Source organism: Hippoglossus stenolepis, chromosome 18 (assembly GCF_022539355.2).
Source record: "Hippoglossus stenolepis isolate QCI-W04-F060 chromosome 18, HSTE1.2, whole genome shotgun sequence".
Taxonomy (NCBI): domain Eukaryota; kingdom Metazoa; phylum Chordata; class Actinopteri; order Pleuronectiformes; family Pleuronectidae; genus Hippoglossus; species Hippoglossus stenolepis.
The window spans coordinates 14,476,563-14,496,154 of record NC_061500.1 but is presented as its reverse complement, the minus strand read 5'-3'; the positions used below and the strand labels follow the sequence as shown (position 1 = coordinate 14,496,154).

The following is a 19,592-nucleotide window of genomic DNA, read 5'->3' as shown; positions in this document are numbered from 1 at the left end:
GGTTGACATTCTTACCTCCGCCGAGGTCTGTTTTTCGTCTGCATTTGTTTGTTAGCAGGATTACGCAAAAAACTACTCAACTTCCATGACAGTTTGTGGAGGGTTGGAGCATGACCCAAGAAAGAATGCTTTCAATTTAGTTCCGGATCCGGATCCAGGAATACAACATTTGTCTTTTCACTTTCTTTCAAATTTCATTTTTTAACATTCCTCAGAGAATAATTCATGGATCTTGATGAGAAATAATCAGTGCCAATCTATTTTTTACTGAAATATATTGAACTGTTAGTATAGGTTCCATGAACATTGGTGCAGAATGGGGGGGTTTTAATGACATTTTATCCGAATGCACCTCCACCCTAAAATTAACCTTGATCCTGACAATTTAATATCAATAATATCCTTGTTGCAGTGCCATGAGGCCTCAGCTTCAACTCTGGCTTTCAGTGCCATGTTTATATAAGTGGCACCTTCAATTCTTTTCACAAGCTTTTTGTTTTCACATGCTTCTCACTACAGACGTTTGAATTTCTAGAGCAGCCAGTCTGATATTCTGTTGTGTTTTTCTGGCGAGAGGCGAGGAGGTGAGGAAAGAGGGGACAAGTTTCCAGGAAGAGTTGGTTTTCTTTCTTGCCCTCCGTTTAATTCCCATCACCACTGTTTTGTCAATCATTATTTCCTGCCTCCCGAGAGACTCTAGAGTTTTAACAGATTTCGGAGACTGAGGTCACAGCTCTCCTTTGTGGCTTATTGTTATTGGCGGGAGCTTTTACTGCTCTGGGAAGGCTCTGGACAGCGGCCACATGGGACCTGGGAAAGGGGCGAAGACAGTGTCTGTGCGCAGGTGAGCAGTGACATGGCATCTGTTGGTCAGAAATGTTTTAGCCATCAGCGCTGCTGTGGAATGAAATGGAGTCTGACCTATATTTTCTGGTCAGATACACGTCACTGACAGGAACATGCTGGCTCAAGAACAGTATTCAGACAGGTTTGGATTGCATGCTATCTCTAGACCTATTTGTACATAGAAATGAATTAAACAGTAAATTCTATTAATTAGTGTTGTCATGAAAAGCTTTGCAGCATTTCTTTGCACATTAATCTCCAGTATGTTTAGTTGCTTTGATTCATAAAGATGATACTGACATGAGCAGTATTGAATATATTTTCATTCTATTGACGAAAGATTAATATTCCTTTTTCAGCAAAGATTCAAAGAGGCGGTCGCTGGTAGAGGCCTAAACATTGATTTACTAATCAAAGGTGCAGATGTACTGCATGTAGCACATTAATGAAGGATGCCTTGCATTATTCATAAACATCAAAACTATTTACTTGATTCAATATTAGATTTAATCAATTAACCTTTTGTCTAAATTAGCGAGAAACATGCATCGCTGTTTTCTTCAAATTCCTGGGTTTTGTCCAACCAACATTCAAAGACCTAAAGATGGCTTATGGTTATAAAAGCAGAAAATGAAATTTTAGCATGACTGCTTCAAAAAAAGACTTTTGTAAATGTTCAATCAAATATCAGAGTAGTTGCAGATTCTTTTCCTGTCCAATCTCCTTATTGATTAACCGATTGAGCATTGCAGCTCTACACATATGTACCGCAGCACATCACATATTCACCATACATATTTAGCTTAATATCATAAACCAGCAGTTTGCAAAACACACTTCACTGTTATATTCAACCTTTTAGGCTAATTATGTAAATTAGTGACAGAGATTCTTTGATTTATATGAATATTTAGCAACTGAAATTTCAATTTATTTGAGTTTGGTACAACATTAGTTTGTTCAGAAGACAATTAACATGCCATGTTGAATTTGATGTAGGAAAATAAAAAAGTTTAACATTGAAATCTGAAAAACGTTTTGATATTTATGTTATGGCAACAATAGCATCAGTTTTGTGTGAAACCTTTAATACATTTTAAGAAAAAGAAAAACCAATGAGGAAGCTCAGTGTCTCCTGTTCTCAATAACGCCGCAGTATAAACTGATTAGATGAGAGGCATTGTACGTCACATTAAGGGTAAATGAGATTACGTTGAAATAATCCTCAAAGTGTAAATGGTGATTGAAGTAAAAAAAAACAATTTAATATTAACACGTTACTGTGGGAGACCTCGTAACGTCCTCCAGTATCTGAGCTGTGAAAAAATCCACAGTATAGCTGCCTTTTTGTTTCGAAACACAAGGGCTGGTACGAGTCGAGCTTTGATGTTTGAGCTGCTCTGTCAACCAGTATGACCCAATTTTTTGCAAATGTTCCTACAGAAAAGAAAAAGGAAAAAAAAACTTTGAACATGTCCATCTTGTACCAATTTAAAGTGACTCCAAACTATCTGGACCTTCTCACAGAGAAGACAATACAAGTATCATTTCATACTCTGAATAAATAAACATCATCACATTTTAGCATGAATTCTTTACAGTCACTGTGCAGGTTGTCAGAATGCTACGAAACTGAAATTACGTACAGCCCTCGCAGTGGATTCAGAATTCAAAAGTGCAACAGAAGAGCTCCTCTACGATGTCATGTTGTTCTCTATGGGTGTGTTGATATAGCTGTTCAGACCGTGCTGACGTGTATGTAGTTATGTGGTGTTTGTGGTGAGCTACGACCGAGGAGTAATACATTGATAATGGGTGTTTAGGTAAGTTACACGTCTCTGTCATTTCATCAGCAGTCGATATCTACAGATCGATGGATGATTATTCAGTCTTCAGAGGCTTTTCCTTTACAATCCTGTCTTTGCAGTGCTCTTGTTAGTCCGTATCTTCTGTCCCGAGACAGTCCTATTACAGTGGTGAATGTTTGTTGAGCTAATGCTGACCACTATATGCATTTCTCCTGTGTGTTTGCAGTCTCGTCTGTGAAGGTCACGTGTAGAGCCGGGTCCTTGGGGCACACTGGCACCTCTTTCAGTGGCCCGCCCGGTGCTGTGTCCTGTAAATCACTCGGTGAAAGCTCCCTCTGTGGCCCCTCAACCTCCTGGGGGCCCGGTAATGTCAGTGTCTGCACCGCTGGTGCGCTGGAGCCGGCCTGTGGCCCCGCTTGAAACGACCCGGGCCTCTCGGTGTTCCCCTCAGGCAGGTACAGGAAAGTCTGTGAGGTGCTCACCATTTCCCGCAGCTCGTGCGAACACAGAGACGGCGAGTCCCGGGAGATGATGGAGGAGGAGAGGGGGCCATTGGTGCAGCGGAACTGCCGGCCGTCCCTTCGCCCCCGTCCGCCCATTTTGCAGAACAGGCACTTAATTTTCTCCATTAGCTTGAGGACCACTGTCTTTCTGAGCAGGATGTAGATCCAAGGGTCTAAGATGGGGTTGACAGAGGCCATGCGGATGGCCAGCAGGTCTTGGCCTTTATTCAGTCCAAGCGGCTGCTCTTTCTGGTCTCTGTACAGCTGGTTCACAAAGATCCTCAACTGACAGCATAGAAGAGGGGGGGGGGGGAAACAGTGTTAGATAAATTTAGATTAATGAGCATCCACAAATGTTTGGATGTCGCACAAAGGAACATGGAGCAACATTTCAAAATCAGAGGAAAAAAAATTGTGCGCAAGCCCAAACTTGCTTACATTTCATGTTCAAGGGTAAAATAATTGTTTAGTTTACATATTCCAGAAAGGTTGGCATGAAGAAGTCATATCTAAATAGACATTTGGCTGAATGTAACTTCTGTGCAACCATGGCAGTGTCGAGGTGGCGAGAGGCCAATGAAAGCAACAGTTCTCACTGTCATTCATCATGCCAGAGCCTTTGGCCATTGGGTTTCCCCATAGTCTCATAAACATCTCTTCACCAATCAAGAGGCACAAAAGACTTAGTCAATTAAAAGTGGGGTTGGCTATGTGCTGGCTGTAATCACTCCCCTCTGCATCTGACAGTAAGATGGGCCTTTTCAAATGGAGGAGTCATTGTTTTGCTCAAAAAAATATCCCAAAGTTAATTTGAAGTGAATATGAAGCATGAGCAAAATTGAGATTGCATCCTGCAGAGTTACAGTCCTCTCTGACAAGGGTTTTAACTCATCCTATCTATTACTGGCTTCGTCCCAAAGATGCAGGAATTCCTGCTTGTGCGTCTGCACTGCGTGGCAGAGGAATCTCAAGTCTCCACCGATCCTCTGCGCTGAGCACTGAGGTCTGTGCATGGAGGCAAACTGTCTTTTTGGAAACTGTTTGCAAACAACACACGAGCGCTTTATGAACTAATCGGTTGCAGACCGAGTCGTTTCCTACTGTGTCAAGATCGAAACTACGTGATCGCTGTTTCTGTAAGCAGCTGAAACGATGAGGGAACGTGAACGATCTCGTCCATGCCTCCGAGAAATGTGTCATCTAACCGCAAAGATCTGAACCTGGAACACAAAGTTCAGCTTGCATATCATTATCACTTACCGGCCTCATGCCACAGTGTATGTTGTTGTTAAATTCTAGATGTGAAACTTCCTCTTGGCTGTTAGGACACGCAATCTAATTTATTTAAATCCCTATTTGTTCAATATCGTTTAATTTTGTTTCCTTCTAGTGCATTTTATGCCTCACAGATATGTGCGTAAAACAAACTATTACGCACAGAGCCATGCGTAAAATGTGGCTGGTGCATTTTTTCCAAATACTCACGACTAAAGGTATCGAGCAGATGAGAACCACAGCGGAGGTGGCTATGAGCAGGATCACCATCTGGATCTCTGCACCAGCCAGTCGTCCGAAACTGCGTCGGCGCCGGAGCTCCGCGATGCGCCGCTGGTCCGTGCCCAGGGACGTGCGGCGGATGAACCGCTTGTGCATCAGGATGAGCGCCCCGCACACCATCACGTTGCATATGACGGTGGCCAGCACGATGACCGAGTTCACACCTGCGTACATGAGATTAAAAGCGGCCACCGTGGTTTGGTTGTTCTGCCAGTCGATGAAGCACCACGTCCCCGGCTTCTGGAGCGCCACCTTGCCGAGCCCCAGGCTGGGCAGCGCGCAGAACACGAGGTTGGAGATGTAAACGGCCAAAAGAGTCAGCGCGGCGAGTCTCTGGTTCACGTACTCGTTGTAGAAATACGCGTGGTTGATCGCCAGGTATCTCTCCACTGACATCGCGAACACAATGCTGAGCTGCACCAAGAAGAAGAAGAGCAGGATGAAGCCGGAGTACTGGCACAGCGGCTCGCCCCCGGGCCAGGTGCCCTTCATGTAGGTGGCGATGGTGACCGGGCTGGCCAGCAGGGTGCCCAGGAGGTCCGTCACCGCCAGGCCGCACACGAGCGTGTAGAAAGTCGTCTCCTTTTGCTCCTTGCGGGATATCCGCAGAACCACGATGGCGATGACGTTCCCCACCACCCCGAAAATGAACATGATCGCTGGGATGGTGGGCGGCTGAAATCTGTGCTGTGGCGGTGCCGTGGTGGTGTCCATGCCTGCAGGGGAAGGTCTCTCACTGTCTCACACTGAGCCGTGACTCTCCTCTCGCGTCCGAGGCAGTGACACTTTCCAATAATCTCCAAAGTTCTCCAATTACAAACACATCCATTGTGTCCAAGTGTCTCTTTTAGACGCAGAGGTGAAATCCCAAACTCCGCAAAAAAAGTTGGTGAAAACGAGGAGAGCCCACGGGAGATATTTACTCTGGTGGGGTTTTATTTGTTTGCAAACGATGCTCCGAGACCACGAGCTGCACCTCACGCTGCTGTCACACTCTCAACTGACAGGGAAGTTTCCTCTCGGGCCTCTGGCTGCAGCTCCTCCTCTGCACGTCGTGCAGCCAGTGAGTTGTTGGCGCCGCCGAGCAGCACACACACACACACACACACACACACACACACACACACACACACACACACACACACACACACACACACACACACACACACACACACACACACACACACACACAGCAGCTAGTGTTGGAGGTCACGGTCCCAGTTTCAGTTCCTTATCATCACTGCATTTCTCACACCTTGTCTCAGCTCAGAATTTATCAGCAACGTCATCATCATGTCAGAGAACAGCCATATAACGATCATCAACACCAACAGATGTCTGACGAATCCTTGGTAATAAACCTTCTTTTAAAATGTGAGGGATGAGAGTAACAAACCACTTTTATTCCAGAACTGTACTCAACCTAATTACAATTTTTCCACTTCTTAACTTGGGTATTTCATTATCTCATATTCCTCTACATCAAAAAAAATGAATTTACTTTTTTTAATTGCATTTCATTTTAGGTGTGTAGCAATAAAGGTATTTCTTTCAAAACATTTTTTAATTATAATGCATTTTATTCCCTGAAAGAAATCTCCCTATTCTCAAGTCATTTTAGTCATTAATCGAGTGCAAACCCTTTCTTTTCTCAGAAAGTGAATAATCCAGCCTGTTTTAATTTATATTTCAGTTTCTTCATTCTAATACAGTGCACCAAGTCACACAGATTATTTCACTTGTTTTCAGAAAGCAAGAGTTTCTTAAGCATGGTTAAAGACTGAACTGGCCAAAGCTCCACTTCTGCTGTTACTGGTGTAAAAGGCTGCCAGCACATTGATGCATCCGCCCAGTCAGCAGCAAAAATTAGATGGTATAGTGATTCATTCAAAGACCAGTAAAATGCATTTAAAAGAAAAGTCAGCAAAATCTGCAAAGTATAACAACGACTGCTGTCAGATGAATATGGTAAAAGTAAAAGGTCAAATATTTGTCTCTGAGGTTTAGTCCAATAGAAGTTGAAAATACTTATTTAGGTACCTTATAGTTGTATTAAATGTAAAAAAAAAATACTATATCCCAGGGTAAAACAAGTCAAGCTTATGTTCAAAGTTTTGTTTGAAGTTAAAGCAAGTTATTAACTAGATATACATGTATTAAAAGTGAAAGTATTCATGCAGCTTCTCCAGGTCACAGCTGTTCTGTCATTTTATATTATGGGATTCTAATTAACTGAGACATTAACATATCATTATTATATTTTCGAGGTTGTTGTGCAGCCTATGGAGACAAGAAGTTGAGTAGAGTTAAATAATTTCATTACATTAAAGTGTAAAATAGAACAAAACATTTGTATTTCATCTTCCAGTAGACCTCCAATCATTTGATGGAATAATTCAAAATCACTTGACTGGTAACATTTTATGATGTTATGTTTATTATGTCAGTGGAGGTCAATTTTGGGGTACTGTATATTTTGTTGGATAGTTTAATCTACAACAGGTCATATTTTTTAAGCTCATTATAAAGTTTATATGTACAAATATTACTAGAATCAAGAAATACAAAGTGGGAGCACTCAAGTAATCAAGTAGATTTAGCCATCAATAAACTACAGTTACCACTACATCATCAAAAGGGGTTTTTGTTTTTGAAACTTTCATGTTAATACGTGTGGGCATTACTAAAGTGACTTTTTAAATCAAGGAACTCCACTTGTACTCGTTTTTTTCTTTGCATCATTGCTGCATTTAAGATCTGAGTACTTATACTACCAATGCATGTTAGTCCATGTATACAGTACAAAGAAAGACACCTGAAGCTGCACATCACAGCTCATCATCTAAAACAGAGATCAGATCGAAAGGTCGTGATAGTGTCAGGTGTGATGCTGAGGACATGACAGTGATGCACTGAGTGTAGCTCTGAGAGCATCAAAGCAGATCACCACAGATAAACGTGACTAGTACATTATCAGTTCTTTTAGCTTAACCACTCTTAGCTCAAGGACAGAAACATGAGAACACGCAAATGCATCATCTATATGTATAACTTGTGGGCACAGCACGTCTCCGTTTCCAGCTTGTACATCTTCTGCAGAGTCGTCTCGAGACTCTGTGAAGTTGCAGAGTATAAAACCACACTTTGTAAAAACCAAATACCTTTTGTTGAAATTATTCTACAAGCACAACTTTAAAGCATAAACATCGTATCCTCATGCGCCTTCAATGCATGTCTGACATTACGTTTATTTATTTATTTATGTTGGTCCTCATTCTGTTTTACTTGGTAATTGGATTGTGGTCGGCCAAAACATCTGCAGCCGATAAATATGTAAATGTTTGTTTGGACACAAGTCAACAAGGAAGTCGACACTGAATCAAACAGAGGGTGACTAACGAATGAATTATGTCGTCTGTGGCCTGTAAACATGATGTTTTAGAGCAGGATGTTAGTGTTAGTACACCATTACAAGAGGTGGAGTGATCTGTGGGATCATGTGTGCGCAGCAACAGGTGGCTGGTGTGAGCCAGAAGACGCGTCCTGTCCAAATCTGGAGGCACGTCATCTTTGCAGTCAAATTTACGTCGACACAAACAGGGGTTTTCTTGGACCCTTTTATTTTCATGCACAGAGACTTCTGCAAAGTAACACACACCCTGAGTGGGTTGTGTTCTCATGTTTGACTTGTTACGAAATCCTTCACCGCACAACGCACTCAAAAGTGCATCTGCGGATGTAAAAACCACACTCAGCTTAAAAGATAACACAATGCCTGTGCAGAGCCAGAGCCACAGTTGTGAACACAACTCTCATCAAAACATCATTTTCGTCATTTTCCTCCGGACCACCTGTTCCGACTCTATTTCCTTTACGGCAAAAAACATGTCTGAATCGTATCTGTATTGTTATCAGAGTAATCATCTCTGTAGCTGTGAATACACACAGCTGACAGCTTTTTCCTCCCAAGCATCAGATTCTCCACAGAGCGACCTTGTGTTATGAGGTTTCCGAGAATCAGCAGTGCCAGTCCCCTGCACCTGAACCTCAGTAGGAATGTGCGCTGCTCTTATTAGATGTCATTATCTGCAATTCAGATTAATCGAAAGGGCAAAGAGACACTCAGTGGAGCGTATGCTTCCGCCAAGAGCCAACCGTCGCCTTAAATACAATCAAGCTGCACGAGTGTTGCACACATATGTCAGTCCCTTAAACATGCCGGATTGTTTTCATCAAGATTCCTGAATTATTGCCTGGGAAATCTGTGAAGCTTTCAAAAAAACAAAAAGAAAGAGAAAATACTGGATCCTCATGTCTGGATCCACATCAAATCTTTATGGGTTCTTTCATGATCCATCATTCACCCAAGTTTCATGCAAATCTCTTCAGTTTAATAATTCAGTTACATTTAATAATTTACATGTCCTCAGTGGAGGAAAATACAATCACCACATATATTGATTCAAGATTTAACTCGTGGGGTCACCAAGTTTTCTTTTACTGTTTGTTTTTCCACACGAGAAAAGGAAGTGAAAGGTTTAATCTGCTGAGACATCTGCTTTATGTCGTCAGGAGATGTTCTATTAAATTGCAACTTCCTCTAATGTAACACCTTCCCTTTACAGGAACTCTTTCTTGATACCATTGTCATAATTGTTTTCGCTACGTGTGTGTGAAAACTTATTTTGTGTGGCCTAAAGCAATACACACATATGTGCACACAGTTTTCAGTTGATCTAAATGTTCCTTGGTAAAAACTGGTTGCAGACACATGCACTCAATGTGATTTACGAGATGGGGACAAACTTTGCATTCTTTGTTCGTTATAAAAATGGGTTCTAGAGTTCAGCTGAATCAAATATGAGGCGACCGCAGTCTGAGTTAGACAAATTAACTGCAAATTCCTCCAAAGATCTAGTATTTTTAGTCCTAAAATGCCCGGACAGAATTTCCTCCTGCAGTTGCGGTGGCGTTGCATTAAGAGAAAACAAAGGAATTTACAAAAATGACCATAATTGATAGATACCAACTTGATTTGCCTCAGACTGCCTTATATCAGCTTTCAGCTCATCTTTAGAAGATAATTATGCACCGAACATGAACTGTGGCTTTTATCCTGCATCCAAACCGTATTAGAGCGAGATCTCTTCATATAAACAAGAGGAACAGTCGAAGCGTCCAGTTACACTGTCATTGTACAAATGAGCATTGTTTTATCTCAGAGTGGAAGCCTTACTTGAAATTGTGCCTATACATGGTTATGATTAGTTATACAGCCTTCTTTTCATTGTGTTATTCATTATGCACATTTTTTTTATTTAGAAAATACTCTCACATCTGCTCCATGATGCCAGTCTGGGTTGGGTCATGGTTTTCACCTCAGGGCAGCAGCTACCTTACTATGCCCCAAACAAAATGACCAACTAGGACGCGCCTTCTGATTTACACTTGATGTGGCTTTGGCACGATGATAAGTTGAGCTGCAACATTTAACTGCTGAGACACGAGAGTAATTGCAAACACCCAAGGGTGTAAAAACCTAAATGTAGCAAAATACTAGAAGAATAACCAAATCTCTGATGTGGCTCTTTCACAAATTACTCACATATTTGAGTATTTATTCATTTGATTGGCCGGTGCGTTTGTTGCCAGCCTTTCTCAACTTCTACGGCAGGCGACACAAGCAAAGCCAAGAATCCACAATGCAAAACATCATCATTCAAATTAGAAGAGCGTGTGGCAGGAGTGAAACTGCTAAACAATGAGCAATGCCCTACCACTGTGTCATGTGATACCCTGATATTACAAGTATATCCATTATAAAGCAGAAAGCTAATTTGATGGGAGAAGAAGAAAAAGGTCATCGGGCGCCACAACCTGAGAGGAAGAAAGTGCCAATGGCTGCTTGTCGTGACTCTGCTCGGTTGTGACCTTATTAGAGACTTTTAGTGTTTGAACTTTTGATTCATGTCATGCACTCAGTATCTACTTGTGTTTGGGCTTTTGTTTTTTGGGGATTTGTGTCTCGTTGTTTGTTCCTTGACTTAAGTTAAGTTACCTTTTTAGTCACCCCCTCAAGTTTGTTGTCTCATTTCCTGTTTTATTTTGAAACTCACATCTGAGCTGTGTCAGAATGACCCACTCATTCACTACCCTCTATATAGTGAGTTCATCAGCAGAAGAAAAAACACACTTTCGGACGCTACTTGTTGCGTTTTCTCTTTCGACGGTAATTACAGTAATTGTCGCAGGATTATGACGTAACAATGTCAGCCAGTGGAAAGCCCCATAATCCATTTAAAACATTTATTTTACTCTTTAGTATGACTACCTGTAGGTGAAAAGCATGTTGAATGACCATGTTTAAATGTAGAAATTAACTTGTTTGCCTCAGTTTGTGCTGTGATAAACCGCTCTGCTCATAATACATATTTTATCGCCACAACTCACAGATGTGTCTCGTACTTATCAGAAAAACAAACTACGCTATCAGAAATATTAGGGACATACTCTGAAATCACTCAGCGGTGACGTGCTGCCTTCTCTCTTCTCGTCTCTCCGCCATTTTTCTTCCTGTCAACACCACGAGGGCAATGCATGATGGTATGTATTGCTCGGTTAGTGGCCATCGTTTGTATTGTTTTCACAATACACTCTGAGATACGATGAGCTCACTATACAGCACCAAAGACTGGAGCCGGAAAGAAACGATGCTGCTGAAGACACTAGAGGAATCTTGTAAAAAGGAGGATTTAGTGCAGGGGTGACAAGTGCAGACAGTGAAGATCCATGGGAAGTGAAAAAACTAATAAAAGTTTTATTAGAGCTGTTTCCAGCACGACACAAATTATTTGAGAAAAAGTGAGATATGAAGTAAACGTCTGATGAATTTTAAAGACAATGAACAACAAAATAAAATAATTTGATGTAACTATTTAAATGGTAATGACTCAATGTCGTGATTAAAAACATGCCTTCCCTTGGATGCTGTTAAGAAATAATAATCAATTAAACATGCACTTTTATTTGGTTTGATGTTCTTTTTATAGCTTTGTACTGAAGTTTTATAGCGCAGTCTTTGGATTTATCATTTTGTTTATCGAAAAAGAAAAGCACTTTTTAAATACTAGTGTTGGTCTGAAGTTTTGGTCTTTTTTTGTAAGACTGACAATTGTGTGGAGTCCTGTGCAGAACAGCATTCAAATATCCATAATATACAGAGCTCATTTGCTTTAGTCGTCCAAAACGTTACAGAAAAAAGAACCAATGCTTGTATACGAAGTGAATAAATTCTGACTCTGCAGGAGTTAAACAGTAATAAGAAACTATGTGCCTGCCTGGGAATACCAGAGAAGTTTCAACCTCACTGGAAGTCTGGTCCTCCCCGAGGATCTAATCAAAACACCACTAATCGTAAAGACAAATTTCTCCTGAAAACTATGAGAAAGCCCTTTCCAAATCATTTATTTTTATTCAGATTAAAAAGATTGTCGTCATTATCAGTTTACGTGAGTGTATGCTCCCATGTCGGGAATATCAGAGTTTGCCTTTCACATTTATTTTGTGTTTGTCATCATCAACACGGCCACACGCTGTGTTTTTAAACATTTTCCTGCCTTGTTCTCACATCGGCTCTTTACCTGTTCCAGAAAATGTCCGGAGCACCTGACTCAGACCTTTGGGTTCCCTACAGAAGCCCCTGTGGACAATTTCAAGAAATGTGTTAATGTGTGAAAGCAGCTTCTGTGCGTCTGCGTGTGGATGTCCCACCTAGTATTACATTTTCTTGTTTTTTTCCCACAAGTGCCGATTTGTGTTTTTTGAAGTTTGTTTATTTTACTGTTGCAGTCCATGACTGTGCATGTTTTGCTCTCAGACCGTCTTCAGTGCCAACTGCCTTATTAAAAAACTCTTCTCCTCTCTGTTCTAAATAAGGGAACCTCAGATCACTGATAGGCAAGTCCTGATTCGTCCGTTCTCATCTGTTAATTCTCAAATTCCTTCTGTCAAATCCGTTAATATTACTGATTCCATAGGGAAAAAAATGACATTGCATCCATCTGAAACGTCTAGAAAAGCCTAGAGTCGGCCAGATGTCTGTTTCCAGCTGATCACACATCCCACAAAGTCTTCCCATGTCGTTAATAAGGATTAAACCTTCCCCCTGGGGCAGTCAGGTTACTCCCCCAGTAACTCGTGGGACAAGGATGTCGTCTCTATTTAACCCCAATGAACATTCCGAAAGTAATATCAGCAGTGGGATCAGCTGTTGCGCAGGAGATTAAAAGAGAATCCATAAACAACAAATTAAGATAAACATTAGTCGAGAAACAATTAATTGTGTTGGCTTCTTTGTGCGACTCTGAAACGAACCAGGAGGCTTCACCGGACGTCATCGCTTTAACCCTAAAAAATGCCTCTGAACCCCGCAGTTGTTTATTCGCGTCCTGCTCACACGCAGCACTGAAACGAGTCTTCCCTGAATCCGAACGCAACATGTCAACATTGAAATGTGGTCGCACAAAATATGCGGCGAGGATGTAACCAGATCAAAACTGCTGAAGTGATAGGGAAAGGTGCCCGAGGCAACATACTGTCCGACCACAATCACAACACAGCAGCATTCAGATGAAATTACCCATAAAATGGATTGACAATATTGGGCATACGATCGGATCGGTTTGCCAAAGTCATATTGGTTGGTGGTCGATGAGTCCATATTACATTACTGCACAGACAACCGAGTCATCTGCACAACCATGTGTCAATGTTGTTATTAAAGTGGGAAACAAGTCACGACAACACCATTCTGCTTCTTCCTGAGCAATAACGAAGCATCAGATCCCCACATAGAAAAGACAAGGTGTCTGATTTCTGTTTTGTCTGTCGTAATTAAAGTTTTGTTGTCTGTGAAATCTGATCTCAACTTGAGACGCATTGTTTCCTCGGAAGCTCGGGCACCTAAAGTCCATTCGGAGCCCCCGTGGGAAAAATCATTCCCTGACCACATCAGATTAGTAATATTTTCCAAATGAGATTTAAAAAAGAGAAAACAATGATAATAGCTCATTTGTTCTGGCCTTGAATGTGATTAATGGTTCTTAAAAATGGGTTAAGAAAGGGAGCAGCACGATGAAGCGTTTATTGTTGTGAAATGTTTTGTTCTGTCCAGTGAACTGGAAATGGGAGGGCCGAAGAGAATTTCCAGTTTTCTCTGTTACTTAAAGATAGAAATGATAACATTTGTTCACCAGCTTGATTAAATACACAACTCAAGTCATTTCGATGCTTATACTCAGATTTCTCTTGTGTCTGACTTTATGTAACGAGGAGAGAGAAGCTCAAAGAGTGGCTGCATTTTGTGTTTTGAGAGGTGATCTGGCCCAATGATCATAACCTCTGTGTCCCCAGAATTCATTTTGGGAGTTTGTCAATGTCAATGCAGTAAGTTCAATTGGCAGGTACAGCTGTGCATCATTTGTGCTAAGAGGATGTGGAGGTGAATGATATATCCTCAGGCGAACATGTACAAAGTAAACACAGCTTAAACAGGTGGTGAGGAAGACACCGTATGAAAGCAGTGAATTTATCCATTCTAGTACAGACGACATTTATCTTATCGTCATCACCTTGTGAGCCATCTGTGAGAACTGTTCCCATTCACACATTCATACAGTGAATCCAAGTGTGCTTCTGCATGCGGAATGGGGTAGACTGGGATCAAACCCCCAACCGTCTAGTAAGTGGACAACCCGCTCTACCTCCTGAGCCACAGTCTCCCTGTAATATGCAAATATCCACACAATAACTTTTAAACTGAGTCTGTTGCAAAGTAAGTTAAGTTGTAAATAACACTCACTCTGGCCATTTCCTGCACTTACTTATGTTACATTACTTACTTATTTCTCACTATCTAATTGATTCAACTCATGTGATGTGAGCTAAAACTGGTATTAAAGGGATAGTTCACCGAACAATGAAAATTCACTCATTATCTACTCACTAGTATGGAGGGGTGGGTGAATATTGACACTATTGACATTTCCTAATTAACAAGCGTACGTTATTAAATTATTCATATGCCTGTCACACCTGATCCTTTTTTTTCTGCTCTTCAGAATACAAATATCGGAAAGAGGGTGTTGTTTAAAATGCTCTAAACACAAATACAACACATTTTGTTTAAAGCATCCATGTCTTTTCCACGTTTCGACTCCAAAGCACAGGGACACACTGACGTCAGAACTATGGCTGCACAACTCGGTTGATAGGACATGAGGGTAAGGGTGTGTGTGGGGTGAGAGTGTGTGTGGGGTGGAGGTGGCTCAGGAGAGCACCTTCAGCTGCACCGGGGTTGAATGATGAGTACAGCAGAGTCCAGTTAGGAACAGAGAGATGAGACTGAAACCGGGCTGTGCACAGGACAATTTCTATTTATTTGCTATTGTTGAAACAACTGGACAAAATTGAGTAGATACGGCTGAGTTTTAAGTGAAATGAACCAGTAGATATAAAGTAGGGACATAACTTAAGACTTTTTGTTATATTTACTCATATTGTTCAGTGGGTTCCCCAGATTCTTTAAGTAAGAACACCTTGTCAAATTGTACAGTGTTATTGCCACAATCAGGTAACAGATATCATGTTGCTTATATTTTACAATACTATTCCCCATATGTGGCTGTATACGGCATCTACTCTGACATGTTGGTTGAAGTTAAATGGAAAAATCATGGTTTTTGTTGAATGTAAGAAAACATATCGTGTCTGAAGTCACTGTTGTTGTTTTTTTCTGTTTTAATCCAGACCAGATCTTTCCTTAACTTTAACCAAGTGTTTGTGTTCCATCGCATGGAAACACAGCAGCGGCATTTCAATGCATATGACATCTAGAATGCCGCTCAGCAGAGCGTATACCTCCGCCAAGGCCCAACTGTCCCATTAAATTCCATCAAGATGCACCAGATTGCACACACTCATTGATATCAGTCCTCTAAATATGCCTGATTTCTTTCATCCATACGTCAATGCATTATACTCACTGGGAAATTGGTGAAAAAAATCTCTCTGCTAAAGAAAGTGATCGAAAAAAGTCCTGGTTTCACCCCTTTGTCCAAATCCGCATCAGAATTGAATGGGTTCTTTTTATGGCTCATGTCCAAGCCTTCAACCAAGTTTTGCAAAAATGTGTTCATTGGTTTTTGTGTGATCCTGCTCACAAACAAACCAACAGAACCACCTAATAATAGAGGTAATAAACATCTGTCCCAACCCCGTCCATTAATGGCTACAACTTGAAATTTATATTATTTCATACATTTTTGACATTAGCAGCACCTGTCAATCGATACCCGGGCAGATATGTAAATTCGTTAGTATTACAGCGTCTGGATCAAAACTTTTCTGTCACTTCTTCAAATGGATGAACTAAAAGTGTGTGTGCGGTACATAGCAGCCGTGTGTTTACGCTGCCCGGGTTTGTGAATCTTCTGGTGAAATCCAGTGACTCTTGATGATTTTCCCTAATTTTATTTTCTCTAGTGTTTATTTTAGTTTATTGGTAATAGTTTGATTAACTGCTGAGTGAACGTAACAATCTTGGTGCTGAATCTGGTTATAATGCATCCGAGGAGTGACACAACCTAGACACGTCAGAGATGACGTGCGAGGATGTCAACTTCCAGTTATTGCTGTCCGTCCTTAACCAAAGCAAATATGTCAGGGTTTTTTTTAAGGAAGATAAAGGTGAATGATTAACCCACAAAAGTGTGATAACAAAATAAAAATCCACTGCTTGTTTTTCCTAGAGAAACCCACGCTGATCTGCTGTATCGAAGTAAAGGAAACGCCTGGAAAACCCGTGATGTTAATGTTTAACTATTCTCAAACAGAAGACGTTACCAATAATTCACCAGAAGAGCTGGACTCACATAAAAGAACAAATTTGATTAAAGCACAGTGGTCGCAAATGAAACAAAAAAAACAAAAAAATGTAAACAATCGCCAAGCTGATTTGGAGATTATGTATTTGGTTAGTCGAAGTAGAGGAATGTAGAGGAATGAGAAACTGCAAAACACTGAGCACAAAGTGAAGCCAGATGACTCGTCTTTACTGACCGATTTGTCCACTGTTGGTTTTGGGCTCTGGTGTTGGCAGGGAGCGGCCACAACCTGTAGTTTTAATACAATTTCCATTCTTAATTTTCTCTCCAAAAAGTGACAGATTGTACTATGAGGCCGTTCAGTTGGAGAAACAGGAATAAACGTAATTAGTTATTCCCACGCCTGAACAGATGTAATGTTTCAGTGTCATGACTCATCGCCTAATGGCACCGACTCCGAACATACAGCCTGTTCTCTACTGTCTTGACAGCACATGCTTGAAAGGACCACTGAGTTTTATCTTTGCCAGCTGCTGAATGAAGAAGTTGTGTACGCTCTCTGTGTGTGATGTGTGTTTTAAGATAAAGATCCAGCAGGAGTCAAGTCGACCTGTCACACATCTGACCCGCCACTTGTTGTCTTGGGCCAAGACGGGTCCTCCCTGACTTCCTGGTTGTGGGGGAAATGTGTGGCGAGCGTCAAGCTTTTCTCCAGCATCGTCTTTTGTCTCTGCGTGTGCTTCTCCACTTGTGTTTGCTTTGAGACATTGTTTTTTTAAAACCCCAAAGTTTCTCCCTCTCAATCAGTACATTCACAGAGCACCTCAGACACTTATGGCTGTAATTACGTTCATCAGCTCCACAACTCAGGTGCGGTTTTAACATAAGCTTTACAGGAACAAGTCTCGACAGCTGCAAACTATGTCCCTCCAGCAGCTTGAAGAGCAAACATCAGGTACGTGATGTCCCACAACCTTCACAGTATTTTTGTATGTGCGAGAGACAGAGACGAAGAGATACATATGTACTGTATAATTACCGAATTGAGATGCATGCCAAAACCTTTCATGCACCTTTTAATACGTACACAAACAAAAACAGCCAAGGGTTGTGTGTCTGCACTTCACCTGGGTTGACCCAGAATATGACAGGCCTCGGCAGACATCGACTATGTGAACGGTTGACCTTGTCTGACCCGGCTGTTGACAATGCCGGAGCGTGCCCGTCATTCTTCATGGTGTGTTGCATTTGATATAAGTGATGAAGCATTTGGCTTTGAGCAAATATCTGAGAGGAAATCCACCCCAAGACAGACTGTACATGTCAGACGTGTGGTGTAGTGTTTTTTCTCGTCCTTAAAGGGATAGTTCACCCAAAAATGAAAATTCACCCATTATGTTCTCACACTCGACCTAGTGGTGAGTAGATAATGAGTGAATTTTCATTTTTGGGTGAACTATCCCTTTACGTTAAATGGCAAAGAGACCGTGGTTATGATCATATGTGTATCTGGTGTTACTGGTGGTGGCCAAATCTAACTTGAAAAGAACGGTTGCTTTCAAATTTATGCCAAACATTATATTTTTACTGTTTTGGAGTGTCAAGTGTTGTCCTGAACAACGCATTGCCACTTTCTTCTGTTGTGAAAAAATGATGTATAAAATATCCCACATATGGATGCAGCCATCTTGCACTGGTGATGTCATTTGGAGACAGTGTCTGCACAGTAGTGATCGTGGAATGGAGCTGTGTAATCTCTGTTCCAACCAATCGTGAGTCATTCTCAGCCATTCATGGTGTTTCAAATCACTGATTCAAACCAGAAACATAAGCACTTGAACAAACATCAATGTGATAAGAATGACCTAAATTGAAAGAAAACATAATTGGAAAACATGTTTGGAAAAAAATTGCTTAACGTGTACTTTTACTTTTTAATTTTGATTAGTTTTATACTGCAGCCAGCCACCAGGTGGCAATCAAGATGATTTGGCTTCACTGTGGAGAGCTGTCATATCGTCCATCTTTATTTACACTCAGTAATAGTAAATACACCTTCAGCCTTTGTGCCATGCAAACATGTGCCAAAGCCCAAAGTTTCAGAACAATGTTGGAAAAGTAACTTAAACATGATTACTGGATTATGAACTGTAATCCAGTACTGAAATAAAGTAATCTGATTTCTTTAATGCATCACTGTAGATCCAGTTCACCTACACTCGCTTGTTTTTACAACCCACCAATGCAAAATAGCTTATAAACACCATTCACAAATCATTGAGCTGGATGTTGTGACAGCACATTTTACATTCATGGCAGCTCTACATTCAAATAAAATAAAAAAGTCTTAAAAAAACAACCCTTGTAACAATGCTTGTGTTGACATATTACATATTGATGAGATTAGGAAACGTCCTTGGATACGGACGCCCTAAACGGACATGGAATCATACATTTCCTCTGTTTTCCTGTGATAACGAGTTAATTACCTCGTTATCTTGAGATAACGAACCTTTGTCTTCCCGAGGTAACGGGATAATTAATTTGAGATCACAATCTAATATTTTGTCAATCAATGACTGATGGATGACTTGAACACTCATGTATACGGGTAAGCCTATTTCTGCATTTGTTTTGTGCTTTATAAATGTTTTATCCTAAATGATATTTATCCCATTATAACAACTAAAATTAAGTCGTTATCGTGGGAAAACAGAGGAAATAAAATGTATGATCCCATGTCCGTTCAGGGCTTCTGTAATTGGAGCAGCAGCCTGTATGTTATTTTTTAGGGTGTATTTTCCCTCCAAGCTGAGCAACAGATGTTATTCCTGGGAAACATTTACTCAGATGTGTCACAGATCAAAGTTTAATAAGACAAGTATTAGTCCTCAGCAGCCGATACTGGCATCTGCTATGATACCACAGTGCCACACCTGTCCTCTGCTGCATTCCTTGACTTTAAAAGTTCAGAGGATGACTGTAATGGTGATGAT

At 41.0% G+C, this 19,592-nt stretch overlaps 1 protein-coding gene across 1 annotated transcript; it reads right to left on the bottom strand.

Annotated features, from left to right (window-relative positions):
• Nucleotides 1-1,743: 1,743 nt before the first annotated feature.
• ptger4b (prostaglandin E receptor 4 (subtype EP4) b) lies at nucleotides 1,744-5,744 on the bottom strand. The gene is made up of 2 exons (XM_035141534.2): nucleotides 4,643-5,744; nucleotides 1,744-3,442 (listed from the first exon to the last, which is right to left on the bottom strand). Exons 1-2 carry the CDS (start codon nucleotides 5,426-5,428, stop codon nucleotides 2,852-2,854), a joined length of 1,377 nt encoding a protein of 458 aa, XP_034997425.1. The 5' UTR covers nucleotides 5,429-5,744; the 3' UTR covers nucleotides 1,744-2,851.
• Between the last annotated feature and the right edge of the window lie 13,848 nt (nucleotides 5,745-19,592).